We start from the raw sequence: 27,998 nt of genomic DNA on the forward strand, positions 1-27,998 counted from the left end.
TGTGGGGGAGGGGGGCCTACAGGGCTCTAATGGCTCATGATGAACACGGAACCCCACCCAGACTCCCAGAGGGCACTTGCGGAAAGCCATCCATTAAATTTGGCCCACAGCACCTGCCAGAATAGTGCCCAGGTCTCTATCTATGGTGCACCACATAATCCAAGCCCAGAGTCACTAAAGCCAGAACATGACTATTAAAATCCATTACATGTTCATGTTTTTAAGGCGACTTTTGGCAGAGTTCTGGCCATTACTTAGTGCGATGCAGCTGAGGATTTCTGTTATCTGACTTTAGGAAAACACCACCCTGCAGAAAAGCACTAGAGTTCATCATGAATAATTGACAAACAGGCAAAGGCCATTAAGCAGAGCTCAGTGAGGAAGAACTTCATATTTTTTTTTTTTGGTTTTTTTAAACTTATATGAGTTTTGCAAGTGTTTGTTTTTGAGTTTATTATTTTTTATTCTAGAAAAAGAGAGCACTGAGTGCTGTAGTTTCGTGTTGGCATGGCTAACAAATCTGCTTTGAAATGGACCGCACAGTTTAGTCTTGTGCTTGCTCTAACACACCCGAGAGATTTTAGTGTTGTTTTTTTTATTTTATTCTCCATATCTCTGTATTGATCTCCATATTAAGAGGCCTTATGGCTCTTGCTGGAGAAATGGACATCTTTAGCTGTGTTAAATTATTCCTCTTTCTTTACCAGCACTGTTCTCAGACACGTTGGGGATTTGTGTTTTCTAAAAGCACTTCTGCACACGTGGGCTATGAGTGGAGGGGATGAAGATTGATCTTGCCGATTTGGCCAGCCCATGAGAATGTGAATCTACAAAACTTATCAGTTCTGACTTAACTTTTAACTTTTAAGATAACTTTTATCAATTCTGCTGAACCATAAGAACCAGGGAAGTATTGATACAAATACTGATATCGCGTGTTATGGCATTTAAACATCTTAAACATAAAACTCAGCATGAGGAGTTCATTGCAAGCGGCACATGACAGCGATCAACATAAAAAGAACAAAATGAAATGTTTCTTAATGCACCTGATTGCTTAATATACCAGGATACTATACTAGTATTAGTATACTAGGAATAAGTTCAGTATCGGTATCGGGATTGGTATCAACTAGTACGAAAAAACGGACTGAAAAATGGTATTAATCCATCCCTAATAAAAACTGTTGTATTTAGACATTAGTGCAGAGTAGAACATCTGGAACCTCTAATCTGCAGATCTGTCAGTAGCCATCCTTTTATAATGCCAATGTGACAGCTTTTGAATTGCAAATGTTTTCAGATGCCACCTCAAAGGGTGTCTTTGTAGCTTTATATATTCATGCCAATTTGCATAAGTGTATTGAAGCCATGTCGGCTCTCCATTAGTTGGCCATGGCAACAGCAGATGACAGAAGATGTTATTTTTCTAGAGAATAGCATGACTCATCAGCAAGAGGCTGACTGGTTCGGCTTTACCTCTTCGTCACACTTGCGCATCTCTGGCATTTTTTTTTTTCTTTTCATTTCTTGAGAGTGCATCACTTTAGAGTGAAACTTAGTGCCAGCCTCCATTAGTGGAAAATATCTTGAGCTACAGTCTTCTTAAAAAAAAAAAGTGGGGGGGAAAGCAATTCCATCTGTCTTTAGACAGAACTAGGCCTATTAATCATGTAATAAGTGCCGATGTGCAATTCAAACGTAGATGGATTATTGAAGTAAAGCGTTGTATTGGCCAAAGAGTCCAACACGTAAAGCACCACTTGTTTCTAGTGTAAATGGACTGCCCAGTGTCTGGGGAGAAGGCTGGGTCTCTAACTCTAAGTAGTGTACAGTGTGGATCTACTCAGTAAAGCTAAACACTAGCTCCTTCCCGTGCAAGGGAGAGCCTGAAACTGGCCAAGTAATGATGAAGTCATGTAAGGAAGCAACACCAGTGTTTTTGATAGTCTGAGCCATAATCTACTCTGTTTGTGGGGGAGGAACAGACTGTCTATGGGAAGAGATGTGCTCTCACTCTGATTCTTCAATTTCAACTGGGCAGCTCTGAGAGTGTAAAAGATGCCTAAGGAGACGTGACGACTCAGGCAGTCACGCTTGCTCCTGGGCCATACTGTACACTCATACGCTTCTACACTCATACACACATGGCAGTGTGAGTCACACTAGAGGTCTTACCCTTCTCACAGCAGGCTCAGTGGAACTAAAAGAACTGAAGGAGAAAAAAATCCTTCTGGCCATGTCATATTAGAGCTACTGTCCTGGTGGACACTTGGCACTTCATCCATGCAGCTCTCTGATGTTGAAAGTCAGGGCTTGCTGGAGATTCCCAACAGACGGGGGTTGACTGTTGTAATCTGTTTCCCATCTGCTTCTAGTCGCCTCTACAGGGGGAGTAACAAAGGTGGCCTCGACTAGTGTTTGCTCCAAAAACAGTGAAAGTGAGAGGGGAGGGAGACGGCATTAATGCATAGCATTCTTCTTAAGCACTTTCCCCATTCCCAGTGGTTCAAAGCCAATGGAAAGTTAAGAATTCACTGGAAAATTTCCAGTGAAAGTGAAAGAGACAAACATACAGTATTTGTACTGTGGACACACTGTTCTTGATGATTCTGAGAATTGGCTGGTTGTTTTTGTTTGTTTTGTTTTTATGTTTTTTTTACAAGTATAGATCTAAAATAGTTAACTAATATTGAAGACCATTTGGATGTGGTTAGTTTCCCCTGGTTTAAGTTTACACAAAGTCTGAGATTAGATAAAACTATAAAAAAAAATCTACTAAAAAACTATATAATATATATATATATATAAAATCACCCTACAGTATGATGCCATTGTATTTTACCTTTGAAATTGAGAACTAGTTGGATGTAAATCTGACAAATTATTACATTTGATTTTTATTCAAATATTTACTTTTAATACACATATTGTCTTTGGTGTATAAGAACATTTGAATCAATTGTACCACGATGACTTGATGAGTTGTGTAAAAGTTTGCATCTCCCATGGAAAACAATACCCTAAATTGGTGAGTTACTTGAGGGCAGAATATTACAACCCAGAGGATCCATATGCTGTTCAGAAAATAGGAAAGAGACTGGAGGCAGTTATAAATGCAAATTTTTGGCAACTTATGAGATCATTTTTATAATGCATTCAGGAACACATGCATCGTTTTCACTATTTAAAAAAAAGAATGTTTTCACTATTAATATCTTAAACCTTTCTCGCAGTACACTGGCGTCCCATTCCACCAGCTGAATGGAAATCGACTTATCGGACATTTTCTTTCAGTATTAACAAATTCATTATTTTATTGCCACAAGCCTGTTATAACATTAGTCAGGACGCTGTTGGGTTTCTGTATGTAGAGTATCGTGTCTCAGGCCCTGTTTACACTCGTGCGTTTTTGTTGTAAAATGGCGTTTTAAAATGAAAACAATCCTCGTCCACGCTGGCATTCCCGCTGTGTTTCAGAAATGATCTCCGTCCACACAACACGACCAAATACGCATGTCACATGAGCATTCATGCACACTGGACATGCACATACAAGTGTAAACAAGAAGTTGTTTGCTAGTCACCAGCAGGCACAAAAACCATGTAGGGTTTACGCTGCTTGAAATGAGATTTGTTGCCGATTGCTGTAATCGTAGCTCGCCTGTTGCACATGTAGGCAGCTTCAGTATTATAAAATACAGAATTTAACTGCACAATGGCTACTAAAAATGATGACAAAGCCAGCAAAGCTTGCGGTTCAGTCTCCGTGTTGTTGTGTATACGATCAAGGTATAGTAATGGTCATATGGGAGGGGCTTGACGAATCAGGGAAGGATACACAATGATCCAGAAGACCCACTCAAGGGGCAAATGTGGGCGGAGCCACGCCTTTCACGCTTTCAGAAGTCTTCGTTTTGGTCTGTTTACACTGAAACGCGAGCCTGGAGTTTTCAAACTAAAATGGGGTCTTCGGTGTTTCCAAAAGTCTCCGTTTTCGAAGGTAGTGAGTAGTGTAGACGACAAGCGTAACCGTAGCAACAGTCATGAACTAACTAAGCTAACCCAAGGCTAAAGCTTTTTTCATAGTAAAACACTGTATACAACTCCCATAATAAAAGTAGAACATTATAGCTGGTAGGCTAGGTTAAAAAAATAATTTAAAAAAAGATAAATACTTCTAAAAACTGGAAAATTTTAAACACCTGAGTGTCTACGTTCATATGAGCCATTAACCACTGTGGAGTGTGACATCAGAAATAAATTTAACGCTGAACACAGGCACCTCCAAAACAGACGGAATTTCCATTTTTTGTTCTCTATACACTAGAAGACCATTTTTGATATTAATGTAATGAAGGAACATCTGCAAAGACAAACACACTCAATGACTTTGCTATAAAATATAACGGTCTTTGTCTTCATTTTTGTCTTAAGGGCATGCAAAGTTGTTGCAATACCGTTACAAAAAGGAAAAGTGTTTGCTGTGTACAAGCACAAAAATAGTTTAAAAAAAATAGAGAAAGCACTCAGTTTGAGGAAGACTGCAGGCTTTCAATATTCTCTGGAGGAAAAACCAAAAAACCTTGCGTACTGTATGTCGTGTGATCATTTGATCACCTCTCTTAAGCCTGGATAACTGTTTAATGTCCTCTAAGTGCTAAGAGTATTGAAATTAACTGAACGCCTGATATTGTAATCAATAATTTAAGAGATCAATAATTTAGCATGGGTGTGACATAATGCATGATTCATTTTGAATCTGCTCGTGAATTTGTTTCTAAAAGATTTCAAGTAAAAGTGAGCCCCACTGTAACCATAGTAACAATGTTGTTTTGTTCGAGCTATGTGGAAGCTTTAACATAACATTAAAAAATTGCATACCTACACACGATGTGGGTTTTGATGTGAATTATATCAGTTGCAACCATACCAATTAACCTGCAGGTTATTATTTCATTATTTATGCTGCTTCACTGCAGTCTCCGTTAGCATGTGATTAGTGGACTATAACTGGCTGGTTAAGGAGATTTATTGAGACTCTGTCTTTAATAGAACCATTACTGCCATTGTCATTATCTTGATGAAATCCAAACATTATGTGGCCAATGAAACATGATGCGTGGCAACGGAGGAGATGATCTCAGCAAGTGAAATGTTCATTTGAACCATTTTACGTGCCACTGTAAATGGAGGAAGCCCTGGAGCATTATTTCATTGTATCTTATGATGCATTTAGAGCTAATTAGGCAGCTGGTTGTATTATGAGGAACGATAACGTGTCGGTGCTAATCCCAGAGCTTGTTGTGTCCTCACAGGGTGGAGCGCTCCACGGACCAAGTGATCAAGCCAGTCAACGTGGAGGCATTGTCCAAGTGGGTGGGGAAAATCCCGGCGGACGTACTGAGGGACATGCCTGTCATCGCGCCGATGCTCGCCAGACTAGGCTACGACCCCCATGCTAACCCACCCAACTATGGTCGCCCTGATCCACGTGTCCTTGACAATACTAGAAGGGTGAGTGCTTAGCCATAAAATTAAAAAAACAATAACAACAACAACACTGCACACTGACTTTCAGTTATACTCTCATAAATATAATACATATAATAATGAGTCTTTATAGATCACATATACATTACAGCACAGTAAAAAAAAAAATTCTTTGCATACCCCAGCATGTCAGGAAGCTGGGGTCAGAGTGCAGGGTCAGTCATGATACAGCACCCCTGGAGTAGAGAAGGTTAAGGGCCATGCTCAAGGGCCCAACAGTGGCAGCTTGGATGTACTGTGGCTTGAACCCCGACCCTTCTGATCAGTAACCCAGAGCCTTAACCGCCAAGCCACCACTGCCCCTTATACATATACTATATACATATAATAACATTGATGGTTTGCTATTCTTGTAAATATAGACACAGTATTGTGTAAAATTGTGAAAATCAGTGAACACTAGCTCTCGGGTAACTGGCAGTGAAATTGAAATGGGATGCCAGTCAACCATTCACGCATGTTCCCGAGGCTGTACATTTACTTACACTTATCCAAAAGTGACTTATATGGTCTTAATGGTCCTTGCCCATTAGTGGAGGATTTGAGCTCACAACCTACTGATGAGTCCTGTTGAGTCATCACTGAGGAAAAAATGCCACTTCTTGTATATCCACGATCATTAATGATGTGATGTAGTGCTATTAAAGTGATGACAACAGGCCATGTCGGAGAATTCGAATTATGTGCTAAACCTAGTGAATACTTGAAAGCCTGATCTTTACTAGTAGGTCTCCCGAGCTCAACTCTTAACAGAATCTCATGCTCATAGCTCATCAAAAAGCCTCTGGTGTGTAAAATTAGTGAACCCCATCATGTCCTCCCATTTATTTTACCCCAATAAAAGTTACAGCATTAAATGGTTAATAAGGACTCCTGACCGTATTAGTGTTAAACGCACGTATGCTAGCCATTAACTAAGCAAAAACGAGGATGTTGTTTTTTTTTGGCAATAATACACTGGAAATAAACTATGCTACAGCATTCATAATGCAACCGCTAGCATCATTTTAAACTCACCTGCTTGAATAAATACTGCGGGTAAGCAGCCACTCCTCCTGAAAGCACGGTTAATCTAGCGGCACATAAATTTTAGGGGCTCGGCTTTTACACACTTAGCGGTAATAGAATAGAAAGCGGAAAACGAGAGTCTGAGAGAAATACATGTATTTCGCCTACTATATAGTAGGTAAGTATGCTGTTTCGGACGCAGGCATTGTGACCGGCGGCGCTCCTGCTGCTTTACTCCAGTGTCTTCTTGTTGCACGGTGCACCCATGAAAACTTCCCGACTGACCACCTGTCAGGCAGCGCGTCAGTACCGGGTTGAACCGGTACTACCTGTACTTATGAAAATCTGGTACCTTCAACTTTTTTTCTTTTGAGTACCCACTTGGTACCAAAGTACCGGTACTTTTGACAACCCTATGCAGAACAGTTATTTACTTTAGAATACAGTTGAGTTTAAAAGACAAGGAAGTTCATAATGATTAAAATTCTCAGTCCCTCAAATTCTTGTTCAAAAGTTGGCTTGAAGAGTAGTGGTTTGACAGCCTGCAAAAAAGGTTTTGAAGGCGCAGCTGCTGTATTTTTATCGTTTCCCTTGTTATTGATTCCTAATAATTCTTGATGTCTTGTTGGACATAAGCCCACTGGTGCTTTCAAGACCTAATAGTACACTCTGTTATGAAATGAGAAGAGACTGGTAGGCAATTTCAGTGTTAACATTATTCCTCATTCGCCAAACTCCATTACGGACAGGTCCGCTGATGGCTTGCTTGCAGATATGGATATGGAGTTCAGTACTGTATGTAGTGTGTAAGAGGACACCACACTTCAGCGCATCTCATCATCAGTCGTTCTTCCCAGGTTAAAGGTCAGAATCTGCTCCTGCCATTTGGACTAATTCTCTTTGGAGGCAGGAGGAAAGTTAACATTTGGTGGCAGGGCTGTATGTCTAATGGCTATCGGCGATGTGTGTGTGCAGGGTGTGGATTGAGTGATGTCCTCAGTGTGTCTCTGCTTGGTCACTCTCACACAGTAAGCGTCTCTCTGTGGTCTTTACTGCTTCAGATACTTTAAACAAGGGTCACTTGCAGCGGGTTTCGATGTGCTGCGGTTAATGACTAAATGGTGTGCTGTGGAGAACTGTGGAAAAATAAAAGTCATTTAATGCATCATAAAAATGCAGAAGTTATACCAAAATGGCTCCAGGGCAGCAAACTAGTACCTAGATTTAAAGGGCAGGGAGTCGTGTATGGAAAATGTCTGGCAAATGCTGTATTTCAATTTCCTGCCTCATTCCGCTTAAAACAGAGCTAACTGTTTTGGCACCTTGAAGCGATCTGTCATTCACTCACTGTCAAGTTTTTCCAGGAGTTAAGAAATGGAAAAATAACACAGACTTGACTTTTTACACACTAAGCATGGGTGTCCTACTCAAAAAGTACAGACTGTAGAATGCAAAGCCCCACCCACCAACACCCCCACCCCCACCCTGCACTCTCGATGAGGTTAGTGAGGTTGGGAAGACTGCGTTCTTAGCCATTCGACTGCTGCCAGTTTGGCAGATTTTCCCGCTCCATGTCTTATTTGATTAGGTGAAATATGTGTTGTTGTTATGATAAAACTCTTACATGTGTCCTGTGGGTGAAAGGAATCTTTAGCGTTAGCTAAAACTGCATATCCTACATATTTTCCAGTGGTATGAAAAGCTAAGAGTCTAAGTGATTAATTCCAGAAGTCAATAATTATGTCCGTGTGTGTGTGTGTGTGTGTGCGTGTGCTTTCTTCACGAGAATATATTTACGTTGCATGTAATACTGTACAGATGCTTGCCTTTGTGTCTGCGTGACACCATTTCCTCCAGGTTCAGCGTACTTTCTGATAGCGTTAATTCTCTCGTGTTACAATATCTACAGTAGATCCTGCCTTTCTTCTTCTGAGTGCGTCTCAAGACCCGCCTACACATCTGCAGAGTATTAGTATGTGCCCCCCCCGGATCAAGCACAGCTGCATGACTCTTCTCCTCCTCTACATGCAGTACAACATGCACACACAGACACATGAACACAGAGTAGTGAGGCACAGGCTGTAGGATCTGCTCCTAAGGTGTGTGGTGTGTCGAGACAGGCTCTGGTGCTCATAATACACTGGAGGGAAAAAAAGCTCATTGAATTTACTTAATTGAAACGCATACATTGGTTCCATGTGAATGAATTGAGTTACATTAACACGATATGTTTTTGTAGATCCAACAGGATTTGATCGTGTATTTTCAAAGCACGAATAAAATCAAACCTCACCCGGGCTCAGGATCAAACCCAGGTCGCTGATGTTGTGAGGCAGCAAGGTTACCCACGTCACTATCATGTATGGACATGGGTTAATCAGGGTCATTTGATACTACGGTTATTTATTCCCGTCAGTACAGACGTCCTCGTGACATTTTCTAATGTAATTGGATCACGGTAATGTTAGGTGAATTGATCATGCTCACTCTACATGATTCAAACTAGTAATTAGAAACTTGTTTAAATTCAATTTAGTATAAACAATGAAATTACGTTTTGATGAGAAACGAACTGTTTTTATTTAAACTATACGCAGTGCGTTCACTTTTTTCAGGCCGTCCAGGATTTTCTGGCTTTTTTTGTGATTGTTGCAACCAAAAATGCTTGATTTTGCTGAGTTTTTTAAAAAATTATTATTATTATTATTTCAAAATTTGTGAGTTTTTTGTGCTTTTTTTTGTGGAAAACTACTGTAATTGGTGAAATTGCAATTGCACAAAAGTATTTTGCACGGTTTTTCGCACGGTGATGTTTGTTGGTATATGAGACCTTTTTAGCTGGACTCGTGTTCGACGCACGTGAATCGAAGACTGCTTTGGCTGAATCCGCATTGTGATGATGTCACGTGGTGTGTCTCGGCCCAAATCTGCCTAAAATCTGCGGTAATTTTTGAAAAATTGCAAGCTCCACTGAATATTGCAGAGTTTGCTTGGTTTTCGTTCATTTCTGCGATCGCAAAATCCTGGAGGGACTGCTTTTTTTTTTTTGCAGTGTAGCATACAGAATATTATGGAATATTTCTCTAAGAAGAACACAGGTTAGTCTGATCAATGAAAGAAGACTACTACTTTATTTCACCCTACCTGACCCATTCCGACATGTATTATTATGTATTTATTATGACTCAGAACCACAGTTTTATATTATATTATAACTGTAAAGAGGAAAGTTTCGGCTTGCAAATATTAGCTTTGTACTTGAATATTAAAAGAGTTATGCTCATTTAAATCTTGTTTGAACTTTTAGATAATATTTAGATGGGTTACAAGAACTATTTCTAACACATAAGCCAATATTAACATGTATTTCATTAATACAACAACAGAACCCTGCTACATGGTAAATGGTCTGCACTTTTATAGCACTTTTTTAACCTTAGAAGTTCTTTACACTGGTTCTCATTCACCCATTCACACACACACTCACACACCAATGATAGCACAGCTGCCATACAAGGTGCTTGCTTGCCATCGGGAACTTGGGTTCAGTGTCTTGCCCACAGACACTTCGGCACATGGAGTCACGTGGGCCGGGAATCGAACCACCAACCCTTCGATTGGTGGACAACCCGCTCTACCACCTGAGCCACAGCTACCCCAATGCACTGTCATATCTTTTTTTAATCACACAATATGAAAGGGCATGATACATTTCACAATGTTGAACTTGAAACTAATAAATGCCTAAAAACTAAAACCCTAACGACCTAAAATTTGGTTTCCACACAAATGAGCCAATGCAGCATCCAACTCAAAACCGTTTAACCGCCTATTTCATTTCAGATCTGAATTATGAGTGGTAGTCTTTATGCAGTTGACAGGTTATGCAAATGTTCTCAACAGTTCTATGAGGCATGATGATGATAATTGCAAGGCATGTTGTGTGAAGGGCTAAGTGACGAAAAGTAATAGTTGTTGCATCTTCTCTTTTCTTCTTCTCAGAAGGTTACATGACTATTAGTTAACGTTAAGTTGTAATCTTCCGTCATTTATGTATGTTTCTTTTTTTTTTAAATGGTCTTCACTTATATAGCACCTTTTAACCTTAGTGGTTCTACAAAGCACTTTACACTGTGTCTTATTTACCCATTCACACACGCACACACGCACACACCAATGACAGCAGAGCTGCCGTACAAGGCCGTAGTCTGCCAACGAGACCAACTTTGGGTGTTCAGTGTCTTGCCCAAAGACTCTGTGGCATGTGGAGACACGTGGGCCGGGAATCGACCCACCAACCCTGCGATTAGTGGATAACCCGGATCTAAATAAGAAGCATTTCTGCCAATTCATGTGCTTTTAAACCATTGCTGTTCCCTTTTAGTATAATAGTATGATATCTGGTGATGCATGGAGGCATTGTGTGATTTACGTAAAACACAAAAATCCTTACACACACACACACACAATGCAGAGGCTTAATTGATTCAGCCTTTGTTACGTGCTTGTGTGTACATGCATGCTGTATTCCAGTGGTTTTTTTTTTTTTCTTGTTCAATGAATACACATCCCACTGGGCTTTCTCTACTGTATCTTGCAAATGGCCCTGCAAGACCAAGGTTTCCATGGTAACAGGGCCTAACTGGAAGACCACGGCGTGTTGGAAATTGAAGGTGTTTTTGCTTGGATGTTTCTACCAGATGAGAGAAACACAAATTTTCAATGCTGATTTCTTCTGAATTCGTCATTATGCATATCCGGTGATAGCTGTTGCTAATGGGATGGTGAGGTGAAATATTGCACAGTATTTTTGGTTAATAATTCCCTCCCAAACTGCATTGGAATGGAATGTGTTTTGCGGACCAACAAGGCAAAGATTTTCTTTAGGAGCCAAACTAAGAAAAGCTTTTTTTGTCCATGGGGTAGTATCCTGTAGGTAACATCTTTTGTACATGTAATATACAAATATAATGTAATGTATCTTTCACCTGGAAACATAGATATAGTGTACCGTAATTTGTTTTTAAAGGTACACTATATGCTCATTTCTGTGTAAAGATATATACTAAAGGTCCAGAAGTTGTACCATAGAAGGCACCACCACAATGACAAGGAAAAGTACAGTATAGTACCCTTTCTTTTCCACATTGAGAGAATGGAAATGATAAAAACACCTCTGTTGGCGATCTCTGCAGCTACACTCAACAGCAGACTAGGTGTATAACAATATAGCAATATGACAGTATAGCCTCATAAGGAACTCAGAAATTGTGGTATACGCTGTGCTGTGCTGGTATAGATGTTATTTCTAGGTGATTTCCCAGATTTCTGCACAGTCATATTGCTGCTTTGAAAATGCAAATGTTTAACCTGAAGTTTAATTGATATCGTTTTGTATTGTTAATTTGTGTATGGAATTTTTCTCAGTTTTAGTATGGAAGACATTTAACAATTTCCGTCAATATCTGTCACATTTGTGTGACAAATGTTTCATGATTTCTTGTTTTCAGGTTTCCTAACAGTAGCCTAGCACATTTAGAGGTTAAAAATCACTTAATTAGCAGGACCACTAAGCTAGTTAAGCCATAGACCTGCTGGCCACTAACTACTGTAGCTATCTAACATAAAGTGTAAATGTTAACTTGAAAATCTGTTGTGAAAATGTAGGAGAAATTGTTGACATTGGACAAGATTTGTCCTGTCTTTTATATCTTGAGCTCTTAACAGTCTTGTTTACACACTTGTTTACAAGCTACATTCTCATGCTAGCATGTAACCAATTTCTAATATTTCATAACTACTTTTATAAGAGGAATAATAAAAGAAATCAGTGCTGAGTTTTGCTGAAGTTCAGTATCAGAATTTTTTTTAATCAAAACCTTGCATTAAGAAGATCACAACTATCCCACAAGAGTACTGACTAGCTGCACTATATGGCCAAATATTTGTGGACACCCATATGTGGACCTTCCACAAACTGTTGCCACAGAGTATGTATAGGATGTATTGTATCTTGTAGCAATAGTATAAGATTTCTTTATATGGTGTAGCATTAAGATTTCCCTTCCCTGTGTACAAAGCGAGGTCCATAAAGACATGGTTTGTCGAGGTTGGTGTGGAAGAACTCGAGTGCCTGCACAGAGCCCTGACCTCAACCCCACTGAATACCTTTGGGATGAACTGGATTACAGACTGCACCCCAGGCCTCCTAACCCGCCATCAGTGCCTGATACTCTTGAGGCTGAATGAAATGAGAACAAATCCCCACAGCCATGACTACTGTTAGAAGTCCGAAATCTAGTAGAAAGCCTTCCCAGAAGAGTGGAGTTGGATATAGCCCAAAGAAGGGACTCAATCTGGAATGGGATGTTCAACAAGCACATATAGATGTGATGGTCAGGTGTCCACACACATTTGGCCATATAGTATAGATGTTTGCCCCAAACAAATCTACAGTTGCAATCAAAATGATTCACCCCCATTGCAAATCAGGTTTATTGGCAAAATGTACAGACTTTCAGCTGTTTGCAATGAAAAAAAATCAAACAAAAGCAATTGAAATGGTTCAACACAACGGATATGTCAAGTGGTTTCCCCAAATTCAACTGAAAATGCAACTTATAATGATTTCTCCAGATTCAAAATGATTCAACCCCTTCATGGCAAGCATCTTTAGTACTTAGTAGAGCACCCTTTTGCTGTTATGACCTGCTGCAAACGAGATGCATAGCCAGACACCAGCTTCTGGCAGCGTTCCTGAGGAATCTTATCCTACTCCTCATGAGCAGTGGCCTCCGGTTCAGTAATATTCTTGGGTTTTGATTGCAACTGTAGATAGCTAGCATTAGTACCTAACTTTACCTAGAGAATATCCCTAAACAAAGCTAACAAGCTTAGTGGTAGTGTTAGAAAATTTCCCATGCACACACACACACACACACACACACACACACACACGAAGAAGTACCTAGTGCTGAGAAATGATGACATGCTTGAATGACTGAGTAACTAGTCCAACCGCTAAAAAAGGTCTATCAGTTATTTACTAGGACAAGCAAGAAGGTGACTTTGTTTGCTTGTTTGTTTGTTTGGCTGGAAGCACCTGTGGCTGTGGTCAAAACCATGAAATTGTGCTGTGCAGTTTCATACATATTTTTAATATATTTGTTATACCATTCCAGCCCTTGCTTGCTACACACACCAGCCTGCAGTTGGGGTTGAGCTCACTTCAGATTGACAGATTGTCCAATGACAAATCACCAAGTAAATGTGCTCATTAAGTGCTTACTTGGCTTTTCCTCTCAAGATTTTCACTTCTCCACTTGCCATGTATGTCAATTTATTCACCTCAGTATCGAAATTAACATCATGCTTCCTTCATAATCAATGGGACTAAGCACTTAAACTCAATTCAATTAAATTTTATTTGTACAGCGCTTTAAACAATGGACATTGTCCCAAAGCAGCTTTACAGAAATATATGAATTCAGAATATAAATTTTACATTCATGAATTTGCGTAAGAATTTGCAAGCCGGAGGCGACAGTGGCAAGGAAAAACTCCCTGAGACCATATGAGAAAGAAACCTTGAGAGGAACCAGACTCAAAAATCCTCATCTGGGTGACCACGAATAGTATAATTATAAATAAGTCCCTTATTTAAATGTGCTAACACTACATGTTCAAATAGTGCAGTTGTGTAACCAGGAAAATTCATTGCAGTTTTACATGAAGTCTGTTTTGCTGAACTTCTACACTGCTACTCTCAATAATTCTCTTAGATTCCCTGTTAAAATGTTGATTAAGATCTTTTTTCCAGTCCTTTTTTTTTTGCCAGTTTTTTATTTTTATTTATTTATTTATTTATTTTAGCTTAACCAGTTCCTCAGGTACTGTGGACTGAAACGGTACTGTGGTTGTTAATGCTGACTGGTAACAAATATACTAAACCCATTAGTATAATTCTTGTTCTCCCAAATAAGATATATCAGTCAGGCACAGCTGGTGTAAATGGGCTAGCAGAGCTAAGTCCTTCCTGCCTTTAACAAGATATCAATATACATAAGGTTTCAATTTGGCCATTCAGATCAGATTATTTGCTGTTAGTAACCAAGCGCACCAGCACCACCAGTGGTCATAAGAAAAATACACAGAATGGTACGAAGAAGCAAGGCTGGGCTTGATTTCTTTCTAGCTCAGACTATAGATACATGCAGCCTAGGGCTGGGCGATATGACAAAAATATCATATCACGATACTTGAGGACATTTCTACGATACACGATGCGTATCACGATATATATAATATAGCTACCACACTGTCCACAATCTAGTAGTAAAATAAACAAACAAAAAAAAAAACACGTTAAACTGAGTTTGATGATACTTTTCTTTAATTCCTACAAAGACAAAGAAGATGTAGTTGAAGACTTCAACTTCTTTGAAGAAAAAAATGAAGAAAAAAATTACATCAAATCAACGGAATCCATTTAGTGCCATTTAATTTGTAATTATTGAAAACGTTTAAAAAACCACATCACCATACCAACAATATCTGATAAAAGTGTATCACGTAATCATTTATCACAATATCAATATTATATCGATATATCGCCCAGCCCTAATGCAGCCTATTCGTGATGGTGTGAAACAACCCATAGATTTGATTAGCATTTGGGTTGATTTTTTCAGTCCTTTTTCGCTGACTCATCAGAGGTTATATAATATGGAAATACAGTTGTCTGTGAACTGCTTGATGAATTGTGTCAGCTCAAATCAGCATAGCTAACTGAAGATTCCGTTTAAAACAAGTACCCTGATGATTTAAAATCTGTCATAGTGGTGAGCGTGGTGTCAGTTTATTTTAGTAGCATGAATTTTGGTTAACATCTTGGACATCATTTATTTATTTATTTATTTATTTACTTCTACTAAAATTTTATTTGCTTGACAGAATAAATAGATGCATATTATCCAAACAGCCCTCTCCTCTATGAAGTCATCAGTGATATTTCCCGAGTTAACACATTACATTACGGCATTTGTTTCAATAATCCAAATATAGATGATGGGCTTTGCTTACAAAATATCACAAAAATCTTAGTTCTGAAACAAATTTGAATTGAACCATAAAAACCCCTAATGGTTTATATACACCATATGTGCAAAAATGTACCTCATGTATGTGATACGTCACTGTGTTCTTCCATGTAGCTAATTCTGTGCAATGTCACTGGGGCTAACACTAAATCGGTTCCTCCTTACAAGTGAGCTTCACATTTACAATAAGTTAGAACCAGATGTGGCTATGCACTGTTTAGCTTGAAATTTCTGACTATGACCGCAACTATTTACTCCTTTTTTCTTTCCCTCTGCTCAAGCACAAAGACGCAAGCAGAGAGCGAGTTTGACAGAACAGTGTTATCTAGTGTATTTAGGAGAAAAGTTTACCCACTCTGTCATGAACTGCTTGTGTTGTATCTTTATATATCGTGATTAGTATGTAGTAGAGATAATAGAGTGTTTGGATCCAGGTATGCAATAATGAACAAGGAGTGAGTAATCACAAAAGTACTAAACTGTCGTATTGTGTGTCGAGATGATATTTCTCGTAATCTAACACACACGTGCACACACACACACACACACACATCAGTGAGCTGTGTAAATTAGAGCCTGTCAGCAGGCTGAACAGAAAGTGGAAGTATATTTCGGAATTTTGTTGATGGACTTTAGACTTTCAGTTGGCTCTGACCCGAGCTCCCTGACCCATCCTGGCTGAACTGATGGATAATGACAAGTCCAAACTTCCCAAGGTCTTTAAGTTGTCATTCTTCCCTGCTGAGGTCATGAAGAGGATTGTGAAATCCTCTGTTTTCACCGATACACAGTGTTGTACAGATAACAAGTGTTATACAGGAGTTATACATCGCCACAGGCAGAAGTAACCAAATTGTAGGCCAACTAATGACTAATTGCGATTGCAGCACACTTATCAGACAACAGCTGATTTAGAAATTCTAAGTAAATATTACAGCACTCAAAACGATTTAAGAAGGTGTTATGTGCAGAGTAGAATTTGCATGTTGGTGACCGGTGCACTCTTTCTCATATGTCCATCCGTCCATCCATCCATCCACCCACCCGTCCACCCACCCGTCCGTCTGTCTATCCACCCAACCATCCATCCACGTACCCATCCGTCCATCCATCCATCTAATCAATAACCGCTTTATCCTGTGCAGGGTCATGGTACCATTTCTAATTCTAATTTCTTATTATTGTTTTATTGCTATTTCTGTTTTTTTTTTTTGGATGGAAGAGGATGTTTTCCATTTTCAAGATTATATACTGTTTTTGAAATTCTAGATTATTTAATGGCATCCTAAATAATCTGATTGATTCAATTATAACATAGTATTTTATGCAGAAATGTACTGTGATTAGTGTCTTGAGGATCATTCTGTTAGAATATATACAATTTTTTAGATGTATTTTATATTTTTTCACTAGCTTATTAAATCTGACAGCTGTATAAATGTTTCATAATTTGGCTGCATGTTTTATTAACCAGTGCACATCTAATGCCAGTTTTCGACTAGACCAGGCATCTGAAAGCTCCAGGTTTATTTACAGTATTGGACCTGTAATGATGACATTACCCACTGAAACGTGATTAATAATAATTAGCAATGGTTCCAATCCAAACCCGAGTAAAGATATCTGATATCGGATAGCATATCCTTTAACAGATGGCAAAGATTAGAACTGGATTTGGAAAAGAAATGTACTTTTTTTATTGCTTGACTAGTTGTTGTTTTTTTTTTTAAATATACTTATATATTTACAATGTACGTGATTTTTGTGTTAAAGGTTTTAACTGTGAAAAAAAGCATAGTAAACAATAAAAAAAGTGGTATCATGGCATCTATATTATTATTAATAATAATAATAATAATAATGATAATGCAGGTATTACAATTTAGTTATAAAGTTATAGAAAAGTTCAGGTGAGATGTGTGAGATATTGATAAAGCCAGGAATTTAAGCTGTTGGTCCCTGGAACTGCGCACACTACAGGAAAGGCAGCCCATGTCTCATTCTGTGATATACTGACACACCTTGGTATTTATTTCTTTTTGCTCCAAGTATAGCAGATCCATATTAAATTCCAAAATAAACAACGGTGGACGAATAGCTTCACTGTTTTGCATAGCGCTAGCTCATCAGGTTACTAAGCAAACTGCTGCGTTCCAGCTTATGCATCAATGCCCCTGTGTTCACTTTCTGCAACACTTTACATACTGAAAATCATTTCAATAAAAACGAAGGGCAAATGTTCAATCATCCAGGGACCAGAGGAGTTCAAAAGTTCTCCAAAGCGGTCATTTATGACTTCTTTTCCTTGAGCTGCCTTGAATGAACCGTTTGATCTCGTTTTTGCAGTAATTCGGTCTGAATTATTTGGCACGTTGGCGTCAGCGTGATTAAAACTATATGGCAGTGTGATGTGTTTTCAAAGTAAAAGGAATGAATTAAGCTGTGCCGTGCAGCTTCTACTTTCTATCTTGCTCACAATCTCAGCTCACAGTGGTTGTAAGTGGCACTGTTACAATAATTATCATTTTGTGGTTGTAGAGAATAATTCTTACATTCGCCCCTTTATTTGTCTGTACAGCATGTGCTGTGAATTAACACGTCTTGAATCCTTTCCAAAGCCACAATCAATACCTATTAAGTGGCTTTACAGCTTCTCTGATCTATGTCAAGAAATTTTATATCAAGATCAATATGTTCCTGGTCGAGGACGATTATGATGAGTTTAGGTTGGACTTGGATGGGCAAGCTCTAACTCTGGTCTCAATTACCAGGATGAGATGATGCAGAAATACAGTCAGACGTATGCATCCAAACCTGGACATTGGTTTGAATCCCGTCTGTTTTGATTGAGTGTAAAGGGGACAAGTGGATGAAAGGTCTGATTTGAGGTGTAATTTAATTTCAGTCCTGTGTGAAGAGTGAACCCTGTAGGGCTGTAAATATGGACTGGAACGATCCGGCTGTTGAAGCTTGTCAACCCGCTGCTTGGATTTATGAGGCTTGAATAAACGACCTCAATCATGTCGGATCAGTAATGAAAAGAGAACAGTGACAACCGGTGTAGGCGCACCAAAAATAGGAGGACACAGGAGGAACTCAAAAGCAAAGTTTTGAACATGTGACATTCACGGTGACTCAGTGATTTGCATGGGGTGGGGTTATTGAATCCCACCTCCGCCCTGTGTCCGTGGAGTTTGCTTGTTCTCCCAGTTCTTTGGGGGTTTCCTCCGGGTACTCCGCTTTCCTCCAGTCCAAAGACATGTGATGTGGGCTGTTTGGCATTTCCATGTCCATAGTGTGTGAATGTGTATGCGATTGTGCCCTGCATCCAGACTGTCCCCCACTTTGTGCGCTGGGCTAGGCTCCAGGCTCCCCCGCAACCCTCTGTAGGATAAGTGGTATGGGAAAAGGATGGATGGAAGTAATTAAACAAAGTCTTAATGTTGTCTTTTTGCAGAAATAAGAGTGCCCCCAGAGATCTTAACATCTATCTGTAAAAGTAAAACTGATTAAAAAACAGAATAACTGTGAAAATAATTCGAGTTAGTATTAAGAATTTTTCGTGGTTCTTCATTTGAGTCCACACTATCCTCTAACAGAAGTCATTTCATTTTTTAGGCCCAAAAATATTCATGTAAGTGAAGAGTGCTTTGACATATGGATTTTATTATTATTATTATCATTTTTATATATTTGGCCTTTGTTTCAGATGACAGAAAGAATTTAAACATTACTGTCGAGAACGAAAGTACAGCTGAAACAGCATCTGCTACATTCTTCTGACTGTCTGCACTTTCCCATATATGCTTCAGGGGTGAGATGACTTACATCCTCGCCTCAAATAAACCCCTGATGCTTTAAGTACCCTAGGAGCTTCTGTTAAAAACATGGGCAGATAAGTTCAGGCATTATTTTTTACACTTCACACACATACGTTTCTCTGATCATGTTCCATTTGATCCAAAATCTGCAGGACTGCTCGAATAGAAATCATTTTTATTGAATTTTTAAGATTCGCAAGCTATAATTGTCAGATTAAACTCTTAACTAAAATCTTAACACCGGCTTTATCTAGAGTTGTCCTTTACTGTCCTTTCTTTTTTTTTTTACTAATCAGCCTTATAACAAACAAGCCGCTTCGTGTGAGGTTCTGACTGCCTCGTTTTAGCTGATTGGTGTCCTTCTGAAGGATAATGAACCCATGTGACCCGTCTATCCTGATGATCATTTCTGGTTTTATGGGGACATGAAGTGATAGTGATATGTGGGGAAAGGGAGGGGGTGTCACAAGAGAAGATGAGCACATACAATTCTGAGCCCCTGCTGTCAGAATATCTTCTTCCACAGCCTTTGGCCTCTAATCAGCAGCAACAGAACCTCAAGAGGCACAAATGAACCTGGTTATGGATTGTCCACAACAGTATCTGCCTCAGCCCTGCAATCCTCTCAGACGTTGATGAGCTACATGCGAGCAGGCGTGAGGCTCTGGAGTTTTTCAGAGATTAGGACGTGTTGTTCTTCCTGCATGGACAAGCATCACTGTGATTGATGTAGCTTTAAGTCATAGTTTCCTTTCCAAAATGAAAATAGGAGGAGTAGATATACTATTTCGGTTTCTAGTTTTGGGGCGTCATGAAATGGCACCCTGGAAAATGAGAAGCACAATTGCCATCAGTGTTGGAACTGTTATAAACAAATTCCACTCTGGCTTGCAGCTCTCAGCAGGAGGAGGCAATTTGACCCAGGAGGCTCTCTCCCCCCAGTGCTACCACCTCCAGACGTTCCTCTCTTTAATTAGGGCTAAAACCTTGAGTAATGTTTGTCTCCTGTAGTCAAGTTACTTGTCCTAGGCCAAGCAAGCCTAATTTGCTCAGCATCAAGTCAAATAAATGTTTAGGGCCAGCTCCCTGAGCGTGTTAGTGTCAGTCATATTCTCTCTTGTCTCATGCAGACATTAAGTTACAAGTAGCACTGCTACCAATGGTTTAGACTTTTTTTTCAGCTCTGCTTCTGTATTGCGTATGAACAGAAAAGCAAGTTGCACTATACAGTCCCCTCTGAAAGTATTGGAACAGCAAGGCCGATTCTGTCGTTTTCAATATACACAAGATATTTGAGATCAAAAGATGAATATGAGACTTTAATTTCCTGCTATTTACATCTATATGTGTTAAACAACTTCAAACATGGCACATTTGGTGGGAGACCACACAGTTTTTAAGTGAGCAAAAGTATAGGAACAGATACAGTCTTAAAGTAAATAAAAGCTTTTCTCCCATAGACAGCTCTCTGGTCTTCATGTTGGTTTTTCCTTTTTAACAACAAATGCAGTCTTCACATTTGGCTCAAACCAAGAGTAGACATTCAGAGCTATTCATTCTTTAAACAGTCAATTTATCAGGGCGCACCTGGGCAGCAAGAAACACCTCTCAGTCACTTTCATGTTCTGATATTTTTGATCACTTGAAAAAAATAATGATGGGTGGCTTCAAACAAAGGGCGTTATGTTTTAAGTTGTTTAACATATCTAGATGTAAATATGAGGACATGAAAGCTGAAATTCAGATCCGTCGTCTCATGTTCATACTTTGATGTCAAACCCATAGCGAAAACAATAGAATTGGCCTTGCTGTTCCAATCCTTTTTGAAGGGGACTGTATAATGAAATTTACTTCAAAATTACTGGTGACAAATTAAATATAGAATAGAATTTCGTTTTCACAGATTTACTCATCCTCCTTAACTCATACCTTTCATACCATGTGATACTACGCTGCGTCAGCGCTATAATGAACAAGCGACTCAAAATTACGGCGCTCTGGATGTATTTCACAATTAACAATGGTAATCAAAGCAAAGACGACTTGCAAACTGTACTTTGAAAATATCCAGAGAAGGTACTACAGCATCTTCTTACAGTCCACACAACCTGATGCATCATCTTATATGCAAACTAGGCAAGAAAAAAATGTCTCCAAAAAGGCGATGAATGAAAATAACAGTACTTACACAGTATCTTCTTATTGACGCTCAGCCACGGTGAGTGGATTTTGATGCAGTGAAAACAAAACGTACTTTATTTAAAACTGTACAGAAGCACTTTTCTGAAGTGAAACAAAACCTGCTCTTCACTGCAGCCCTACTCTAACTATTATTAATTAGCTAGCTAATTCACTTTATTTAAAATCCATTAGTAACATTATAAAGAACAAGTCTACTAGCCTAAATACTTAAACACGTTGGCTTTTCATGGCCACTACCGGTATTTAAACCAGGAAAGCATAAAAAGAGTTCAATAAAAGGTTCTGTTACACCTCTCATTGATTTTGGGACCAATCATTGAATTGGGATTGATAATGATATTGATACTGATGCATCTCAAATTTTCACACTGTTTTTGTTATTTATAACTTTAAAATGTAGTGTTGCACCAGGGGAATAACTTGATATTGTTTTTTACATTAAAATGTTTAATGAGAGTCGTTTCCTTTCAAACTCACTCTCTAGGGAAGAGAGGTCTGATTGATTTGAAAGAATTAGACTCTGTGGGACTCTAATGGCTGACAGGCCCCAGCGGTGGCTGCATAACTGGTGGGAAGTAAAACAAGTGCGAGGCCGTGAGGTTTCCGGATAGCTGCTTGTCCTACATTTTGCAGAATGAAAGTACTGTGAAGTTATAGTTTTAGCACAGTATACTGTGCCTGACCTTTTCAGTTTTTCCCCTTGCACCTTTACTTCCTGTTCTGTCTGACACTTGTTTCCTTTTGGTCTTGGTTTTCTGTTGTTTGTTTTTGTTGTTTTTTTTATATATATCTTCTTGCTTACCATTGCTTCAGAGCCACTCTTTTTCACCTAACAAGTTCCTCTCCTGACGCTCACAGAGAAGCATAAACTGGACTTGTCTTAACTGGCGATTGTTCCTTTCGGCAGCCCCGGGCTTTCCTTAAACACTCAGTAACGAGGCCGCCTCTGATATCAACAGTGCACAGAATTCACAAGTGACCCATCCCTGTAACCCCCCACCCTCTCCCTTCCTCTCTCTGCCTCCCTTTCATCCTATGACTTGGCAGACACGGTGAGACATGAGCGTTGGGTTCAGCTGAGTCCAACACCTTGGCTGAAAGAGAATGTCTCTCTTCTGAGTAGTCTTAGTTAAACGGTGGCTATTTTACAAAAATTCTGTGTTTAGCCATTTCCTCTGAGATCATTTCAAAATGCGGCCATTTTAATTGGTTTATTGTGCTACATCTGATTTCAGTCTTCACCGCCATTATACGGGTAAACCACTAAGTAGATCTTAGAATTGACAGACTACAGATGTTAACAGACAGAAGATCTGTGGTCTTAACTCTGTCACAGTGAGAGAATATAAAGATCCAGGTCAGAGGATGGCTTCTGTGTTGCTGTTTTGTTTGCTTTAGATGTAGGAACAAAGCTCTGTTGTAGTGACTGCAGCATGTCAGCCTCTAAAACAGTTCTTTGGTTTTTTTCTAGGTATTTAAAGGTGAATTTCGGCTACCTGACTTTCTTAAAGAACAATCACAGGTATGGTGGCTTTTTTCACCACTCTAGTCTATATGGGTTTTTTTTTTGACTCCTTCCCTTTTTATTCTTCTTTTTTTTTGGACTTTCCTTGCTAATCTTCTTTAAAACACAGTAGTTGCTGCAACAGTCCTGATTTTCATTTCCATCTCCTCTGTCGTGTGGCCTTATCATCTTCTAAAACTGTCGGTACTCTTTCTACTAATTAATAACTTTTCTTATAACCGCCTACAGTCTGTGATCCATCGATCTCCTTTCTTTTCCTTTTTGGAAATGCGTCTTCTGACGTTGGTGCCTTCGATTCCTCGTTTCTGATTTCTGATAGATTTCTATAGAGAGGGAGTGGAAGCCAGATGCCCTCTGGTGTGTCTGATGGATAAATACTGCCCCCTTTCGATCTATAAAAGTTCAGCAATGTGAAGAGCCAAGACAAGATCCTGTGGAGTTCTGTCATTTTAGCAACATGATTAGAATAAGATTACATTTGACTGGTGATGAGCCATGCTTGTCACTGCATGTTGTTAACACTGAAAGGGCAGGTGTGATGTTTTAATTAGGATGTGTTATTGATATTAAACAGTAAAGCTTACTCATCTGAATGTTGCACCTTTATAGACAGTAGATCCACTTGGTCTTCACTTCAATTTTTCAAATTGGGTTCCTCATGGTGTCAGAGATGTAGTATACCTAGATATTGAATTTCATAAGGAGTGAAATATTTCTCACCTCTTTTACAGCTACAGAAGTCTTCAGAGAAGCCAAACTCCAGTTAGGAGAAGAGGGAATAGAAGGACTCATCACATCCGTAGAAGTGAGTGGCCCATTTCATTATCAAAGCCAACTGATTCACATGGAAAACTCTGAATGACTTGGGTTACAACAGGGAGCTTTTTCTGTATTGAAAGCTTCAGTCTGGACTAGACCTGTCACCTTCATTACGTCATCAGCTTATTGTTCGATATATTTACGTGACCGCGATCATTTTTGCTGACCGCGATATTGCCCATTGTGTGTTTGTTTACATAATAATGAATCACCAACATTTTAGCCATTCTGTCCTCTCGTCTACTCTAGGGCTGTCAAATATGAATTCGAACATCAACTATTTGTGAAATTTTTGATAAAGATGCACATTGTGAATGTAAAAACTGTGTGCATTCGAATTTAAGATGTGTAGCGAGCACTAGCGCCAATTTGAATTAAAGCATACTGTTAAAAATATTTTACGCGTGATATTAACAATGCACTAACAGTGTTTGTTTTTTGAAGAAGAAAAATCTAGAAAGAATAGTTCTAGTGTTTGAAATAATCCAGTCAGAGTCAGTAATGTCGGGGATTGAGCCGCTTAAGCTGCATGAGCTGAAGCTGAACACTGAATGAACAGCGGTAAACTGAAGCGCTTTACTAAAGGGTTAATAAACTCACTCGAACACATCCTATACACACGTGAGATTAATCAGACGTTTACACAACATAAACCTAATATTACAACTAATGCACAAAATGACACGGATACACAAGTGAACTTAAATAGATAAGGCACTAGGTAGAATGGGTAAATCACGCTGTGAATATGCTCTTTGCTTAACAACGCACTAAATCACGGACAACGAATAACTAAAGCGTAAAGAATTCACCAAATTTATTACAATAAATTGTATTTATTGTTTTGGTTGTGATTTTATTTTAGTTGTTTCATAATATATATTTTTTGACATTCCAATTCCAATGTCTGAATAGTCTGAAGAATTCAAAATTCATTGCTCTTTGAAAGGGTGTACTTGCATTATTATGCTATTATATTATCAGTGACATAAAATGGTCTTCAAATGACGATAATATCTTTTATCGCTATTCATTCTGAGACCAGTACACTGTACATAGTTGAAAGGTTTTCTTGACTGTATTCCCAACATTTTAGTTGGAGTAGTTTGTTTGAGTTGGAGCCTTGTTTATTACTAGTGTTTTGGCACAGTTACTGTTTCCTCGTATGTTTACTCAGCTGGTTATCTCCTACTGTGTTACAGGACAAAGCAGGAACAGATGCGGCAGGAACATGGTGTGCCCACGTAACCCCTACTGGGACCTTTGTACTCTCTCACCCACACCTACCCTCAGACTGTATCGTCTGCATACAAAGACACACCTCATACACCCTCTCTGGCTCTTGGGTCTGGACCACTATATGGAGAACTTTTGGCCTTTGATGTTGTACTGTAACAATTGTGGCCTACGAATGTCATTGCTATGTTGAATTTCTTTCCATTATTTTTTGGGGGATTTTATTTTTTGGTCACATGATAATCATCTGACTTTTTTTTTTCCTGGCTACATAAATCTGTGATTCTGTTATAAGAAAATACAGTGGCTAGCAAAGGAAGTATTTATGGAAGAAACTTAGCTTTTAAAGATGCAATATCTATTTTGATGTTCTGTTTTATTTCCATGCCTCTGTATTGTACAGTTCCTCGGGTACACGTGTACAAGATCACAGTTTGGAGGCATTGGCGGTGGTGAATACAGAATTGCATTTTGTACCATCATTCACAAGTATGATCTTTTGTACACAGAGAAATGTAATAAATGAATTGTCAGTGTTGAAGGCATGAGAATGTACTTGCAATTTTTCCATTCATGAAAAAAGTGGATGGGGTAAGAGACATTGTGCTCGTCTTGTATTAAAGCAGCGGTTCCTAACCTTGGGGGTCTCAAAACGGTAGCAGGGGAGTTGCGGGAAAACTTTTATTTTAAAACGACTGTACACAGAGGTTCACAGAGAAGCCACTGGCGGATTTTTGGATATCCGTACACGCCGAAGCCCGAGAACTGAGTGACATGGCATTGAAAAATACTCTCCCATTCACATCGACCAATCTCCGTGAGGCTGTTTTTTTTTTAGCGCTGGTTTACCTCAAGAACAAGTACAGAGCCAGACTACTGTTCGAAGATAGATTGCATCTCTTCCTCAGCCCTACTGAGCCATGACCATCAAAGCCCAACCATCCCACTGAATGAGTAATCCAAAACATGGTGGGGGGAACAAAACATTGTCATTCTTAAAAGTGGGTCATGTGGTAATAAATTTAAGACACAGGAATACACAAGGGTAGCACAGTATGTGGTTTATTGGGAATGGGTTATGGGAAACAGTTGAGCCTGAGTTTGAGTAGAAGCATGAGCATGGGTCACTGATGAAATGATACGATAAGCGGGAGGATGAGGAAACCCTGGGGGTACAGGTGAAGAACAGAGACTTTCCGGCAGAGCTGTAACATCCACTGCCAAATGTGCCAGCTGATGACGTATATATATTCACCCAGGCCTGTGAGATTGAGCAGCTGAGAGAGAGAAGATCCAGCTAAAGGAGGGCGTTGCTCAGCTGGACAGAGATCAGAGAGAAAGGACAAAAATGAGATAAAACAGTAGTGGTAACACTTAAAATATATCCACATATATACATGTACAAGCACATGCAAAGACTGTAGGAAACAGGTATCAATACACTGCATGGAAAGATACACACACACACACACACACACACACACACACACACACACACACAAAGAGGTTAAGAACCACTGTACTAAAGTGTAAAACAGTATCGTCAGACCCTTTTTGGTACATTGCTAATCCCTTATGAAAAATCACTATGCCTTGGCTATGGTATACTATCATTAACCATGGTTTTACTGCTGTATTTTGAGGTAACCATAATATTCCCATGGTGCTATTAGGCTACACTATAGTACACTGTGGTGATCTGTGGTTCTATTTTACCCATCTGCCAGAGGCAGTATGAAACACATGGATACCACCTTGTGTGTGCGCACTCATACAAGATTTTCCAACAAGTTGATACAGCAATAACCCCCTTTCTCTTTCTTACCTGCTCAGACAATATGGAGCTTGTGGGTGTTATAGGTCATTTGTTCTCCAAGGTTGGGGATAGCATCTGCTTATTCCTTTCTGGCTTGGTGAGTTTCTTGAATATTACAACCATTATTTGTATATTATGAGCATCTGTTAGCCTGGTTTTCCCTCATTAGTATTACTGCCCTCATCACTCGCTCTTCATATTATGGGCATACACATGCATGTGCTGAGAAGTTTCTATCTTTAGAGTATTCCACATTCCCCAACGTGTAGCTCACTAGATATTTACTAGTATTGTTGAGTGGTTCTCCCTCTACATATTATACATTTGTCTATTGCAAAGCCTGCTAATTGTATCTGGATTCACACCAATTCACAGCTACTCGTTTTGGACTGGGCATTCCCTCCACTCAATCTGGATGATGTTGCCTCCATAGTAGCCACAAACAACCCTGCTAAAAGACTTGCACTGATGTAGTGGCTGTGAATATGTTGTGTCTGACTTGGATATTGGCATTGCTGGCAGATTTCAGTTCTGGCTTAGAGTCGAGTCTGGCCCAAGCCCTTCAGTCTGAACAGCTTGCTAGTCACAAACACCAAGGCCCAGCAATGACTGACAAGAACAACAAAAAGCCCAGAAAACAGACTGACTTACACTAGACAAATCAACAACTTGGCGGCAGACATGGCAATAATCAAAGAGCTGGGACCATATAAGAGGTTTTGACTTCTCAACAGAACCCTCCTTACAGCTCAGTCATTCTTCTTGCCCCTTATTGAAGGAAGAGGAGGATGCTATGTCTACATCCATGTCTGGAGGTTTCTTCTAGGCTGATAATGACCTACAAGTCAAGCCACCACTTTCAATGCCACTCATGTAAAGAGCGGTTTACTCTGCCTCTGCTGGCTCACAGGTACCTACAC

The 27,998-nt window shown here is 39.3% G+C and overlaps 1 protein-coding gene across 2 annotated transcripts in view; it reads left to right on the top strand.

Moving 5' to 3' along the window:
• Positions 1 to 26,911, top strand: part of tpst1 (tyrosylprotein sulfotransferase 1) — a 46,385-nt gene extending 19,474 nt beyond the window's left edge. The window contains exons 3-6 of one of the 2 annotated variants that reach the window (XM_053647917.1): positions 5,319 to 5,517; positions 23,154 to 23,204; positions 23,939 to 24,012; positions 25,229 to 26,911. In XM_053647917.1, coding sequence (XP_053503892.1) covers positions 5,319 to 5,517; positions 23,154 to 23,204; positions 23,939 to 23,974 — 286 coding nt within the window. In that variant the 3' untranslated portion in view covers positions 23,975 to 24,012; positions 25,229 to 26,911. The remainder of the gene's footprint in view (positions 1 to 5,318; positions 5,518 to 23,153; positions 23,205 to 23,938; positions 24,013 to 25,228) is intronic. The other variant, XM_053647918.1, reaches the window with a different exon arrangement.
• Positions 26,912 to 27,998: the final 1,087 nt, after the last annotated feature.

This window comes from Ictalurus furcatus, chromosome 17, assembly GCF_023375685.1.
Source record: "Ictalurus furcatus strain D&B chromosome 17, Billie_1.0, whole genome shotgun sequence".
Classification (NCBI taxonomy): domain Eukaryota; kingdom Metazoa; phylum Chordata; class Actinopteri; order Siluriformes; family Ictaluridae; genus Ictalurus; species Ictalurus furcatus.